The sequence below is a fragment of the Gambusia affinis genome, linkage group LG14 (genome assembly GCF_019740435.1).
Source record: "Gambusia affinis linkage group LG14, SWU_Gaff_1.0, whole genome shotgun sequence".
Taxonomy (NCBI): domain Eukaryota; kingdom Metazoa; phylum Chordata; class Actinopteri; order Cyprinodontiformes; family Poeciliidae; genus Gambusia; species Gambusia affinis.
In genome coordinates this window covers 5,504,726-5,518,115 of record NC_057881.1, presented here as the reverse complement: position 1 = coordinate 5,518,115, position 13,390 = coordinate 5,504,726, and the positions used below count along the sequence as shown (strand labels likewise).

The 13,390-nt window shown below is 35.2% G+C and overlaps 1 protein-coding gene across 2 annotated transcripts in view; it reads right to left on the bottom strand.

Moving 5' to 3' along the window:
- The window catches only part of LOC122844157 (glutamate receptor ionotropic, kainate 5-like), a 192,385-nt gene that overhangs the window by 57,214 nt on the left and 121,781 nt on the right, over window positions 1–13,390 (bottom strand). For both annotated transcript variants that reach the window (XM_044139370.1, XM_044139369.1), the window contains exons 4-8: window positions 11,989–12,153; window positions 9,196–9,293; window positions 6,485–6,650; window positions 3,557–3,735; window positions 2,817–2,870 (exon numbers count right to left, since the gene is read on the bottom strand). In XM_044139370.1, the coding sequence (XP_043995305.1) occupies window positions 2,817–2,870; window positions 3,557–3,735; window positions 6,485–6,650; window positions 9,196–9,293; window positions 11,989–12,153 (662 nt within the window). The remainder of the gene's footprint in view (window positions 1–2,816; window positions 2,871–3,556; window positions 3,736–6,484; window positions 6,651–9,195; window positions 9,294–11,988; window positions 12,154–13,390) is intronic.

Genomic DNA, 13,390 nt, shown 5'->3' with positions numbered 1-13,390 from the left:
GATAATATCTTAAAAGACTGTCGGTAAAATGAATATTGAACATATAACTGTTTTCTGTAGATATTGTCAGTGTTGCCATTGGCAACAATCCACCTCATACAGACATAGAAAGCAAAGTACACTGGTTCATAAACAAAGTCAAGGATAAACAACTGGAATTACAGGGAGTCAAACATTGAACAGACTTACAGAAACTTAGTACTATGTGTGAAAGGTACTTCAAGAAATCCACTGTATTAAGAAACTGATCACAAGAATTACTTAGATGTGATTTTTACAAATGTCTTAAAACAAATTAACCTTAAAGCCTTAAATCTTCTAAAGATCCAATCTTTGGGTTATTGATTCGTCTATGAACGTTTGGCTCGATGAGGACTCTGAAAGTCAACTCCTATTCAGTCCTAAGTTTGGAAAAAAACTGTAACCATCACTCTTAGTGCTTTGCAACAGGAAGACTTTGTAAAGCTCTCATTGTTTGGTTGATGTTATTATCAAACCAGCTAATATTGATTTACACATTATTCCAGGAATGACTTAGATTTTACCTGGATTCTCTGCTTTCTGTGGCTTTTACAGATAGTTCTTTTTTTTTTTTTTTTAGTTTTTGCATACCTTCATGTGGGGAGTAATTTGTTTTTTATGTGCGGAGTACTGGGGTTGTTGTCGGCAGCTGGTGTAAATTTTATGTCTAAATCCTTTAGCTGAGTAAACCCCTAGCAGGTTGTTAGTCCTCCACAGGGTAAACCACACACCCATGCATGCACACATCAACACCTAAGGACAATTTAAATGGCGAATTAAACTAACACATGTTTTTTCAACAGTGAGAAGTAACTAGAGAGGGCCTGGGCATACATGGGAAGGACATACAAGATTCACACAGAAAGGCTCTGCAGTTCTAAAAACTGCATGAACCCACAAACAGACAAATAATAATAAAAAAAAGAATCTCAAACCAAATTATTAACTGTACTGAGTCTGTTAACTTCAGGCAGTTTAAAATGAACCAGTATGTAGTTGACAATAAAAAAGACAGATTAAGCAATAATGATTCCTACAGACTAGAAAGCTGAGCAGAATCATCATGCCTAATTATTGAATCCCTTTTGTGTTGCATATGCTCCAAGAACATTAGGACTAATACTGAAATCGTGCTTTTCTTCACCAGTATTTTTACAGTCTGCAGAGCATGTTCAGTGCAAAGTTAAAGCTAGGTCACTGACACCGCTGCAGGTGAATGAAAATGCAAGAAAGAGGGGGCAGCGCTGAGATTGGGGGGTGGAATGACAAATTTGCCCTTGGTTTGTTAGAGCTGTGTGAAGGGCCCCGTTAAAGTCTCATGTCATGCAGTGTTTAGAGTCAAGGCAGAGATCGAGAAACATTATTATCCACGCAGGTTCTTTGTACAAGGGCACGACACCAAACAGGGGAATTATAATGATGACAAACAGTGGAAGGAGCAGCATGCATCTCTGATGAGAAGGGAGAGATGGAAAGAGGGAGGTTAGGGGGAAAGGGAGGAAACAGGAAAGCTTTGCTTAAGGATGTAACAAAAAAAAAATCTTGTGGAGGCTGCTTACACAGGAAAACACCAGATATTTTGCTAATGGTAGTATCTGGGAAAAAATGCTGTAGGGATATTGAGATAAAAAGAAATTTGCTGGAATAAATTAACAGGAAAGTATGAAGCCAAGAGGGAAAAGTACAGAGCAAATGATAGTAAAAGTAAAGAGTCCAATCAAATGTAGGGTGATTCATAAGAAGCCAAAAAATAAAAATACAAGAATGGAACACAATTTTTCAAGGTTTGAAGACGTATAGAAAAAGAGTGAGAAGAAGTGAAGGTGTGAAAAGAAAATGACATAAAATAAAACTATTAAATCAACAAAAAAATATTTATGGAGCACTTTTTACATCCAGCAGATCAGATGTACGAAAAAGTTCTTCACAGAGGTTAAAACAGAAGTACAGATGTTGAATGTCTAAAGACTTCAGGGTGGCAGTGGTTTAGGAGGGAGGAGTTCACAGATTTCTCTATTCATAATGTAGAGTGTATAAAATAGATAATAGGTTAAAAACTTTTTAAACGTTTCTCCCTCCTATGTGAACCACAAGGAAATTTGAAGCTGATTATTAAATAGCTGACTGGGTGAGTATATGAGTTGATAGAAAATGAATCAATTAATAAAACATGTAAACATATGCAACTCGGCCTCTGTGAAGTCTTTTTCTGTCCTGAGGCCAGTTTAAAAAAGGAGGATCTGAACGATACTAACATAAACAAAAGTGGCTGAAAGTGAATCAATATATGTGTTCCATTAACCTCTTACAGTGAAACTTTGATCTGATCACTGCATCCACCTCAACCAAACCTTTTTCTATTCCACGATCAAAAACAAATCAGTGTAACCACTAACCACGATAACCCTGCAGGGATAAATTGATACGGCCAGTCGACTGATGGATGTATAATCAGGTCAGGGATTACCTAAATATGTCTTTCCCATTTCCAAATTCCAAGTTTTGTCCATTGTTTTTCCAACAAGAATGATTAAAAAATTTTTAAAAAACAAAGAGATACAGGGAAGAACACTGAGAAAAAAAGTTTCTAAATATTGGGCAAGCAAAAAAAAAATCAAGAAGGTAATTACAAGGCAAAAGAAACAAGTATAAGGAAAAAAAAATACTACTGATATATGGCCAGAATGTGTAAGGAGCAGCAGGATGTAGATATGTTAGATGAAGATAAATAACCAATTGGAAATTCCTCTTGAATGATTTCGGATCAATAACTCTACATGGCAAAAGGCTCTTACCATGGTGGTGAGAATGTACTTGTAGAAGGCTGACATCATCCCCAGCTCATTAGCCTGCAACGCACAACGAGGAAAGAAGAAAGGTGAAGACGGATACCTCAATCCTAAATAAAAAAAACAGCTCAAACCACAACTGTTAAACAGTTTTATCATCAGGAAATCTCATTTATACATTATTTAAAGTCTCTAATGACTCGTTTCCAGATTTTTAAAAAAGTACAACGACCAGCAGGATGTTACATTAGAAGAAAAAGTTTAAAAGAAGGAAGCTAAACGAGTTCAGTGTGAGATTTTAGATTGAATTAAATGACACCAAGAAGACACTTTGATTTAACCTTTTCCAAATCTGGCAATAGACTGAGGACACAATTGATAATGCAGTCCAATCTTCTGTTTATTTTGCTACAGTTTTACACCTGTTATTTGACTGATGTCAGCACAAACTTCACAACGCAGATTTCACTACTTATTTCTAGACAAATCCACCAGTTGCCATATGACTGGTTTGATATGAGCCACAATTCATCTGCTTTGCTTAGATATTCTGATTATTAATTATGTTTGACATTTAAAGTGAAAAAGTGTGTTTTAGTACATGGTTGAAGAAAGATTTTTAATGATGTATAAGTTGTCACAATATACTCAAATCATGTTGCGCAGATGCTGTCAGAATTCAGTACTTTAAAAATAAATATTTACATAGTTTGCTGATGTACATGACATGCAGGGCACATCCTCACCTTCCTGAGAATATGATAAGATATAGAGGCATTAGCATCGATGATGATGGTAGCCACTTTGTCATCACGGATCTCCTTCAGTAAAGGGGTGGGATCCAGACTTTCATCCAGCATTCGCACCGACAGTGTCTCTCTGGAGATAAGAAAGTGGCGAACAAGCTCCTCTAATCGGAGCAGGCCTGCAGAACGAGAAAGAAAAGAGAGAAGCAAAAGTCTTTAAGAACAAAGTACAAATATGATAACTGCTCCTAAACATGGCTTTTAAAAGAATCTCTGTTTTTTTTTTTTTTGTAGAGTAACTCAGCAATAAGTTGACTCAACAAACAGGGCTATAAGTGTCAGACATTGTGAAGCTGAAAAAGTATGAGCCAGAAGAAACATTACATACATAAACAGTGTTCGATTGAACTCGTTTGCTTGTTAAATTATTACTCTGATTTGAGGAAGAGAAAAAAAAAACTGAAATTGATGGGATTCAGAATCATTAGAGTGACAAATAACTGTTGCTGCTTCATTGCCCTAAAAGAGGCAATAAACAGACTGGGATAAAGGTGATTAAGTAGAGAGGCCATTAATTTATTTCCTCAGAGAATGCATGTTGTCCCAGGTGCCCTAAAAGCTTTTGCTTCTTAGACACCTTTACATTTCAAACAATGTTAAACAGAAATAATATTTTTACAACAACTGGATTAAATGTACTTTTCTAATCTCCATAATTTGTTTATTATACATTAAAACTTATTCTCAAATGAAGCTTTATTAAGAAATACAGAAAACGCTAAAAAAATAAAAAAAAATCTTAGTTGATTAAAGAGCAATGGAAATTATGTATGCTTTTTTATCCTGTTCATGTTCACACTTAAATGGTCTGCTTAGCTCAACTGAAGATAGAACTTTTTTGATTTCTGTTTACTTAAATGTGTGAGTTCTTCAAAAAATTTAGACCGTTGGAAGTATTGACTGCTACCTACAAACATATTGAAAGATAAAGAAATCCTCCTGACATTCTCCAGAAAGTTTCTCTTTTTAACTTCAAATAACTTTCACCAAGCTTGTGAACTTAAAAACGGCACCCCAACAATCTCGAGAGAGGCGTAAATAAAAGATTAACACTCAATTATCTGCAGGAATACACAGGAAATTCTCTAATAAGCAAGTCAATTCCGCCCCTCACATATTTGGACACCAATTTTGTACCAACACATTTCTATCTTCACTCCAACATTTCTTTATTTTACACCTTATTACCAATAACTGTGATTCTAATGAAAATGATTATAATAATATAGTATCTCCTGCAGGTGTTATTTATCTGAGACACATAAGAAAACTGTATATTGCAGGAGATGATATAATATTTATGTTTTTTAAATCTAGCACAAAGTGTCCCCAAGGCAGCGGTGAATTGATGCATGGTAGGTAAAAACTGTCCCATGACAGATGTTGCCTATGGTAACTGAAGAGGCTCTATAAGCACATGGTGTGAAATGACAAATAGGCGTGATGACCATCACAATTTTTAGCAAAATGGATGAGGTGCCTTTATGGACGGTTTGTGCCCTAGAAATAAAAAGGGCAAAATGTTGTAAATTCGGGAACAGATAGTGACTGAATTCCAAGAGCGCAGAGAGAACGACAAATTACAAAATTAAAAGCTTATTACACTGAGATATCAAACAATAACGACATAAAGAAGACAGAAAGCATATATATATATAAATAAATATATATATATATATATATATATATATATATATATATATATATATGTATATATATATATATATATATATATATATGTATGTATATTCATGATCAGTATAAACAAGTGAATTCTGAACTCAAAGAATTGGATTCTAACTGTGATTGCAAAAAGAATAACAAATCCAGGAATCTAATGCATTTTGACTCTGGGAATCATAGTTTGGCTATTTAGTGACAGATGTTTGCATCAGTTCTTTGACATGCTTTTTTTCCTTTATACTACTCTGAAGCATTAAAACAGCTGGCCTTCTAAACTGGCAGTCAATTATGAAAACGTTAGGAAGCTTCCCGTTATTATAACATATGGCAGCCATTGTCATTAGACTCCCAAATCAGACATGGAATAGCTTTCAAAACATTTTTTTTTTTTTTTCTTTTTCATGTCTTTGAGTATTTGCTGTTTTACTAGTAAATAATTAACATGATTGTTTTTTGTTATTTTAAAGTTGTTTAAAGATATTTGAAGAAACTCTGGTAGGAACACATTTACAGGGAAAAGTAGATACACAGAACTAATAGGAAGCAGGAAAGAAGAAAGTATAAAAAATATACCAAATGTATGTCACATATTGGTAAACAATTTTTAAGTCCAAATTTTTATTCCAGAACCTTGCATTATGTTAACAAATTAACAAAAAGCCCTTAAGGTTTGTGGGGTGCTCTGAGTCAGAAGACAACATTGGTCCAAGCTGAGCCAAATCATGAAGTGGCTACATTATGTTGAAGGATGTGCTGCAACAAATCAAGTTCATATCTGCTCTGACTTTAAGGATTTGTGGACATATTCCAGCTGCCAGACAGGACAGGAAATCTCCAAAGGTCTTTCAGATTCACCGCCTCAGCAGGTAGGATCGGATTTGGCAAACCCTAAGCTCACAATGAACGTATCGTCTGGACACATCAGTGAACTCTACAGAGTTTGAAATAGCTACTGCTTTGAAAACCAAAAACCTTGATGGATGCAATGCACTTGCTCAGCACAAGCACCTAAATCCAGCACAGTGTCAATAAACAGACAGAAAGAAAATCAGAAAGGAATAAGAGTAACTAACCAGAAACTCAAATTCAACTTACAGTGTTACCAGTAAATCCACAACTGCATTAAATGATTTGTTTTGGCCATAAATTAAATGAGACTGAATTATAAGAAACAAATGAACTCACACTCTGCTTTAGCACAAATGAGGCTAGCTGTTGGGTAGCCAAAGGACTGCAGGATGGATCCGATGGCCAGGCTGAGGTCTTCGTTACTCGGGTAGAGAGTCACCGAGGCAAAGCGCAGGTATGGCAGTTTTGGGGTTTCTTCAGGGCCGATCTTCACATGAGGAATCTGAATCCAGACAGATGAAGACAAAGAAAGACAGTAGTACAGAGAAGCTGTGCAACTTTTGATCAAGCTGAAGACCTGAACACTGTGCAAGAGGAAGAAAAGACATAGAAGGGAGGAAAGCAAAAGCGGAAAAAACTAAAATTAAGGTCACAACAGGCAAAATCATATGTCATCACTTACAGGCAAGTCCGTCTTTATCCATTGTCAGAAAGGAAATCTGAACACCAAAGCCTAGGCTTTTTTAGAAAAAATAAACATTTGAAAAGTACTGCAGAACACATTTATTTTTTCTGCTATTTTGGTTTTGAAAAAAAGAAAATAAAAACAGAAACTTATTTTCACTTCTTTTTAAAGAAGCAACTCAAATGGCTTTAAACTTTATATTGCAAAACATCATTAATGTTTTCTTGTCTGTGTTTATCTGTAGGTGTGTGTATGTATTCTTGTTTTTAATTACTTCATAAACATTGGTACCAAATAAAGAACATCCATCTCAGAAGGAAATTTGCAAGTAGTTTGAGTGTCCTTCAAAAGCTAGAACCAAGAAAAAGAAAACTCAAAGACTACTGGTAAGATCATTTCTTCATAGACTACAATTTTAAATGACTTCTCTTATAGTATAAACACCAGAGCATGGCTGCTGTGACCTGAAGGTTTGTATAAAACTGAGAAATTAATGAGAGATTTAAAAGTGATTCACTTCAGTAATGAATGATGAATGTAGTGACAGGAGAAATGTCTGAACTTTAGCCTTGACTAACACCCACAGCAATTTAAAAGCTAAGCTGTAATTAACTCAACTGGGCTTTGCTCGGATCGGCAAAACATAATGTACAGAAGAAACTTAGAATCCGGTATTATGAGACATGTCAGGTACAGGGTTCAGGATAAGACGATGGCTAGAGGCTGAAAATAAAGAGTGAGATTGTAGCGATGTGGATTCACTGAAAGTGTGAACATGAGTTCAGTACTCAGTCAGAATGCTTTAGCATCTGCATGAGAGTGGATCTGGCAACATTTGCATTGAGACTGATAAGATTTCTTTCTCATAAGTCATTAAGCATTTAATCATTTTTAATTTTTTTACTGAACATTATTGGCAGTGACTTAAAACATACATACTATTTCAAAATTTTGAGTTGGCTATTTTGTTTTTAAATCAAATGTAATCTCTTTTATTCTAGTATGAGTGCAAAGTTTATTATTGTTATTAATAACACAGTAGATGAGAATAATGATAGTTTGCTGAAAATCAAATCTTGGTTTTTATAAAGGAGCCAAATGGGCTGCTAGAAATTAGGACAAAATGTCCACTTAACCACTTACCATGTGACCAAAGTAATTAAAACTCCTGATCATTTTATTTTTATTTTGCTATAAACCAAAAACTTTTGATCTGATTGAGATTGCAGTGATCAAGCTTTTGCAGCACTTGCATGTTTCCGTATTTTTATCGTTTATCTTTCGTGATGATATTCAAGATTGAAGGGCCTCCTTGCCATTACCCTAATATTTGAGTTTTCCTCACATTTACCCTGTCAGATACTAGTTAGAACTTTGAGAGGAATGTTAATATTATTTATAGTCAGAAGAAACATGCAAGCAGAAAATGCCTAGCTTTGAACTCTTCTATAACAATCATGCAATAAATTAACCAAAAGAAACACAGAGATGTATTTCATTTATGTGACTGAAGATTTCATCAGCTAGTTTGTTTAAAAATAATCAATTTTCTATTGGGGAAGAATGCCATAGTTGATTAACTCTTATACCACCAAGATCACATGCAGATGACCTGAGTGTATTCTGATTTCAGAGCTGTAGAATTATCAACACGTATGCAAGAAAAAAATGCTTTTGTCCAAGTAATTTTGAATTTAACTATGTTATTTGGTATTACTGTGGGTGTTGGATTGTAAAATAATAGTTTTATGGACAACAAAACAAAACCAATACCAAATCTTATCAGTGCTGACTTAATGAGGGTCAAAGGTGACCACAGAAACGTTGTTAGCCCAGTAAAGCATGGAGCGCTTTTCAGTCACAATTTAATTGCTTTTGATGAAACTATTAAAATATGTGAATGATAGCAGCCATTTTATCATAAAACACATTTTATGTGAGCAAAGACAACAGGAGGTAATCAAATGGAAAACAGGCAGTATCATAAACCTTGTGCTAATTTAGAAATTATGTCAGGACCAATATATTGCTGTGTTAATTTATACAAAACGTGATTAATGAACAAGAACTTGTTCATGTTGGAGTTCAGGCGGTGAACTACGAACATAAATTAATTCATTTTAACCTGTCTTAAGTGAGTTTGAAACTACCAAACACATAACTTTCCATGTAATGGATCAGGAGACATGCAGGTCTCTTTGTTATGGATGGTTTCCAAACACTTTCTGAAGAAATTAGAACCGACTTACTGACATTGAGAAACAATCTGTTTGGACTGATTGAGTTTCGGCTCTAAGTTGATAGGCCTGTGAAGTTTCATGCACTGACATAATCAGATGGCTTGAGGCTAGAGATGGCTCACCTCTTTCTCCCCACAGATGTGACTGATTGTCGACCCAGAGGCGGGACTGGAGGCAGGGCCGATCACTGAGACCACGCCCTTAGGCAGGATCTGGCACACTAATGGGGACAAAGGATGCAGAGACAGAGGTCAGTGTTAAATTAAAGTTAACTTGAATATCTTGAATAACTTGAATGTCATTTTTTGGCCATTCTAATTATAATTTTAAAAGGAATACAGACAAAAATATAAACTGTGGGTAAAATTTTACCATCTCCATTCTTATTATTGACACAATAAACCTACAAAAATAATGTATGTCTATTATCCCACTCTATTATGCCTACATTACTGCAATGTAGGTATTCGATACATTAATATAAACCTACATTAATGGTCACCTTTAATGTATGTATTCTTGTTTTTATGTATTTATTTATTTTATTGCAGTTTTGCCCCTGCTTCCAACATAAATTTCTCCTATGGGAGACAAATAAAATTATATTTGATCTTACCTACATTAATATACGTCTACATTAATGTAGACCCAGAAATGATTGACTTTGAATTCAAATGATTCAAAGTCAATCATTTGAATTTCTCTCTTAGACCACAACCTACTTCCTCTATTATTATTATTATTATTATTATTATTATTATTATTATTATTACTAGACACAGTTCTGATTACAGATGCTCTCAGTGAGTAATGTTATTTGGTGAATGGTGTGCTTTCTTAGAATAAAAATGGTATATTAATGTAAAGCTGTTCCTAAGCCAGACAAATAAATAATGTTGACATTTAATCTGAAAAGGGTTCAGTTATTTGCCACATGAGGTATCATAGGTATGTGATGTTTGTCTTACTCTACAGAGATAACATTTTACTTCTATATTTTTAAATCAATGTACCAACTTTACTATAGGTATGAAGTAAAGTTCCAAGGTAACATGGACAGCTGGAGAATTTTCAATATTCTGGTTTAATTAGCCAGGTTTCCCCTGCACTTGTTGTGTCGTTTTGGACTAGTCAGTGTGTGTTTATGTGCTCCACTCTGAAAGAAAACCTAACTGCCTGTCCTCTGGGAAGTCTCCTCTCATACCGCTGGCAGTTCATAATCAATAAACGTCATCAGCAGCTGCTCATTCAGAATGCTGCAAGCTTTGAGGTCGGCATGACCTCGCTTCACACCAACGTTCTACACCTTGAAACGGTGAAACATCGCCACGAGCCAGCCGTCCTTGTGTTCCTATGACTTGTTCTTTAATGTCCTGATTACCACCTGGAAAGAAAATTACTGCTCATCTGACGCAGTCAACATGGACAGTAAACTAGATTTAAACTAAAAATGTACTTTGTAAATCTAATTTAGTTCAAAGGAAGGTAAATTTCTCCAAGACAGATTTTTTTAATAATAATTTTATGTAGCATTCATAAATTTATATGGAAGCCTTAACAAAAATACTCTGCAAAAACACATTAGGATTTTTTAGCAATTTCTATGAATAAATCAGGCTAAGCTTCTCCTGTTTGTTAAGAAAGGATTATAAATTTTTGCTAAATGGTAAGCTATGGAGAGAAATATTTGGATGGTCTAACTTTTTTCAAATTCAGAAGTTTGTCCATTCAATAATTAGTATGTCTTTAAAAATATTTCTAAACATTTTTAATATTATGACTTTTTTATGTGTATGTTCAAAACATTAAAGTTAAATGAAGGACTTCTATGGACGGGCTTAAAGGCAACATTTTAAACATTGGTGTTATATCAAGGGAAAATCAAAAGAAATCAACGAAGAACTGTGGACCTAAACAATACTTGTAAACAATTACCAAACGTGCCAAGTTAACCCGGTTAAGAAATATACTGTAAGTATAAATGGCTTAGAAATGTCCCGCTATCATACTGTTCTGTGTCTTGTGTCGTGATGCAAAATGTGGAGGAAAATCCTTTTTGGAGACACGTCCTATAGTCTGGAGAATCCAAAATGTAAGTTTTTGTCTAAACGAACATTGTTACAGTAAAAAAGGGAGAAGTTGTAAGCCTCAGAGCAAAGTCTAAAGAAAACCTCTGTTCGTATAATATCTGTGTCAGGGCCCAGAACATCTATTTAGCCTTATATAACATTTCCCAACATCACTGGAGGCTTTCTTTCCCTTTCCCTGCACCTCCAGCCAAATTACTCTGTCAGTGTCTAATATTACAGCAGTCAGTTAATTAAATTCACTTCAGTTTATTTATGCAGCACCAGTTCACAATAAATAGCTTCAACCTGACATAACAACTGCTGTTAGTAGAGTATGTTTTATATCACGTTTGCCATTTCTCAATAAAAACAAAAGGATGATTACTTTCATTTAACTAATCTTTCTCAGTAAAATCAGTTGCATTAAACTTAGTCACATAAAATGGCCTTGAGTAAAACTTAAACAGGTTTAACATTAAGTATTCAGCTGTACTGAAGCATAGCTATTCTGCGATTTACAGCACCGGATAAATAATTTTTTCTATCAAACTAACTTTGATTTGTTAGATAAAAAAACAAACAAACAAAAAAAACAAATGGTTTTACATATTTGTACTCAATTGCCTTATGTAGCTTTCATGATATATTTACCTACAGTAACAAAATAACTCTGGCCTTTTTATCCACCATAATTCAGCCTTATTATAGAAAAGAACAATTTCAAGAAACAAGGATTAATGTGCAAGTCAAACTTCTGAAAGGAATCCAATTTTTTCATGACTCTTGAGAAATGGCTTTACATGTACGAATATGTCACCTGCAGTCAGAGGGAATGACGGGGCTTACTGGTGTCGGTGGTGTCGTACTGGGAATCCTTCTGTAGCTCGTAGACATCCACCTCTACCCTGGCCTGGGCAGAACCCTCCATCTGATTGTTAATGTTCTCCCTGGCCAGAGCCAGAGCCAGACGCTCACCACGACCACACACAGACTGGTCATCCAAAATGGCCGCTGAAGGAAGAAGACCAGAAGAAGCAGTGTTCATTAGCTGGGTGTCTGAGTTTGGGCACACAGTTAAAAAGGGCGGACTCAAAAGTGTGGGCTGAAAAGAGCTGGTGGGTGTGACAGAACCAATCTAATCAAAATTAATTTTTCAATATAGTTTCATATTCTGATTATTAATTGGACTTAACACCTTCAAGAAGATGTGGGGTATTTGATCTGTGTTAAAATATCTCATTACCTTTGAAAAGTACTTTTGTATAGACATTTGATGTGATTAAAGTGTGTAATTACACAGTTCTGTACTACCTTGTGTATCTTGGGCTTTAATAAAATCACATAAAATAATATTTCTTTCAAACAGAATCTACCTGAACTTAGCTGCTGAAATGCTCAACCACTCATCAGACCTCAAATATTATATTCAAAATATAATAAATCCTCCATATCTCAAACTTGTACATGTGAGGATTAAAGTGAAAAAAGAAAAAAAATGCTAGTTTTTATTGCCTGAAGCAGCAGAACTCAAGCCTTGAAACAAACAGGGATTTCAGTGATTAACTGGAGCTGGTGGTAGAGTCAGGTCTTAAGTCACATCCCATTTGTTTTTTTACAGTGCTATGTCAACCTGCCATCATAACTGTTTGTGTGGAGGATCGTAGAGCATGGAGACAGTTTAACTGCACACAGAATATTATAAAGCTGATTTTTCTGAAAACAGGTGTCTTATAAACACCAGTTTTTCTTTGTAATCAATTTAAAAAAAAAAACATTAAGGAGTGGGTTCTAAATCTCTTAAAATCCCAGTCAGCTGATTTGATCGCCACCAGGAGTGTTAAAATAAGTGGAACACATTTATACATTAAAAGAACACCAGTGTTTACTGGGAAGATGCTGCCTGTCACCACAACTCTCAACCCGTTCTCACTCCCAACTCGTCATATATTGACGCGTGGGACGTCCTTTCGCGTCAATATGTGACGCGAGGGGTTTTACCTTATGCCTTACCGTAATTTTTTCCCTAAACCTAACCAATTTGCGGGGTTTTGAAGTTTCGGCAGTGTTTGCGAGGACCCTTCGCATGAATAATCCATGTAAAACATAAAACAACCTTCCAAAATCGTCAAATTCACCAACATTTTACGGTGAAGGAACTCGTTTGTCGTTGACATATTGACGCGAAGGGGCTACCCTTCGCGTCAATATGTGACGCATGGTCAGACGGCGTCCCAACTCGTCAATATAT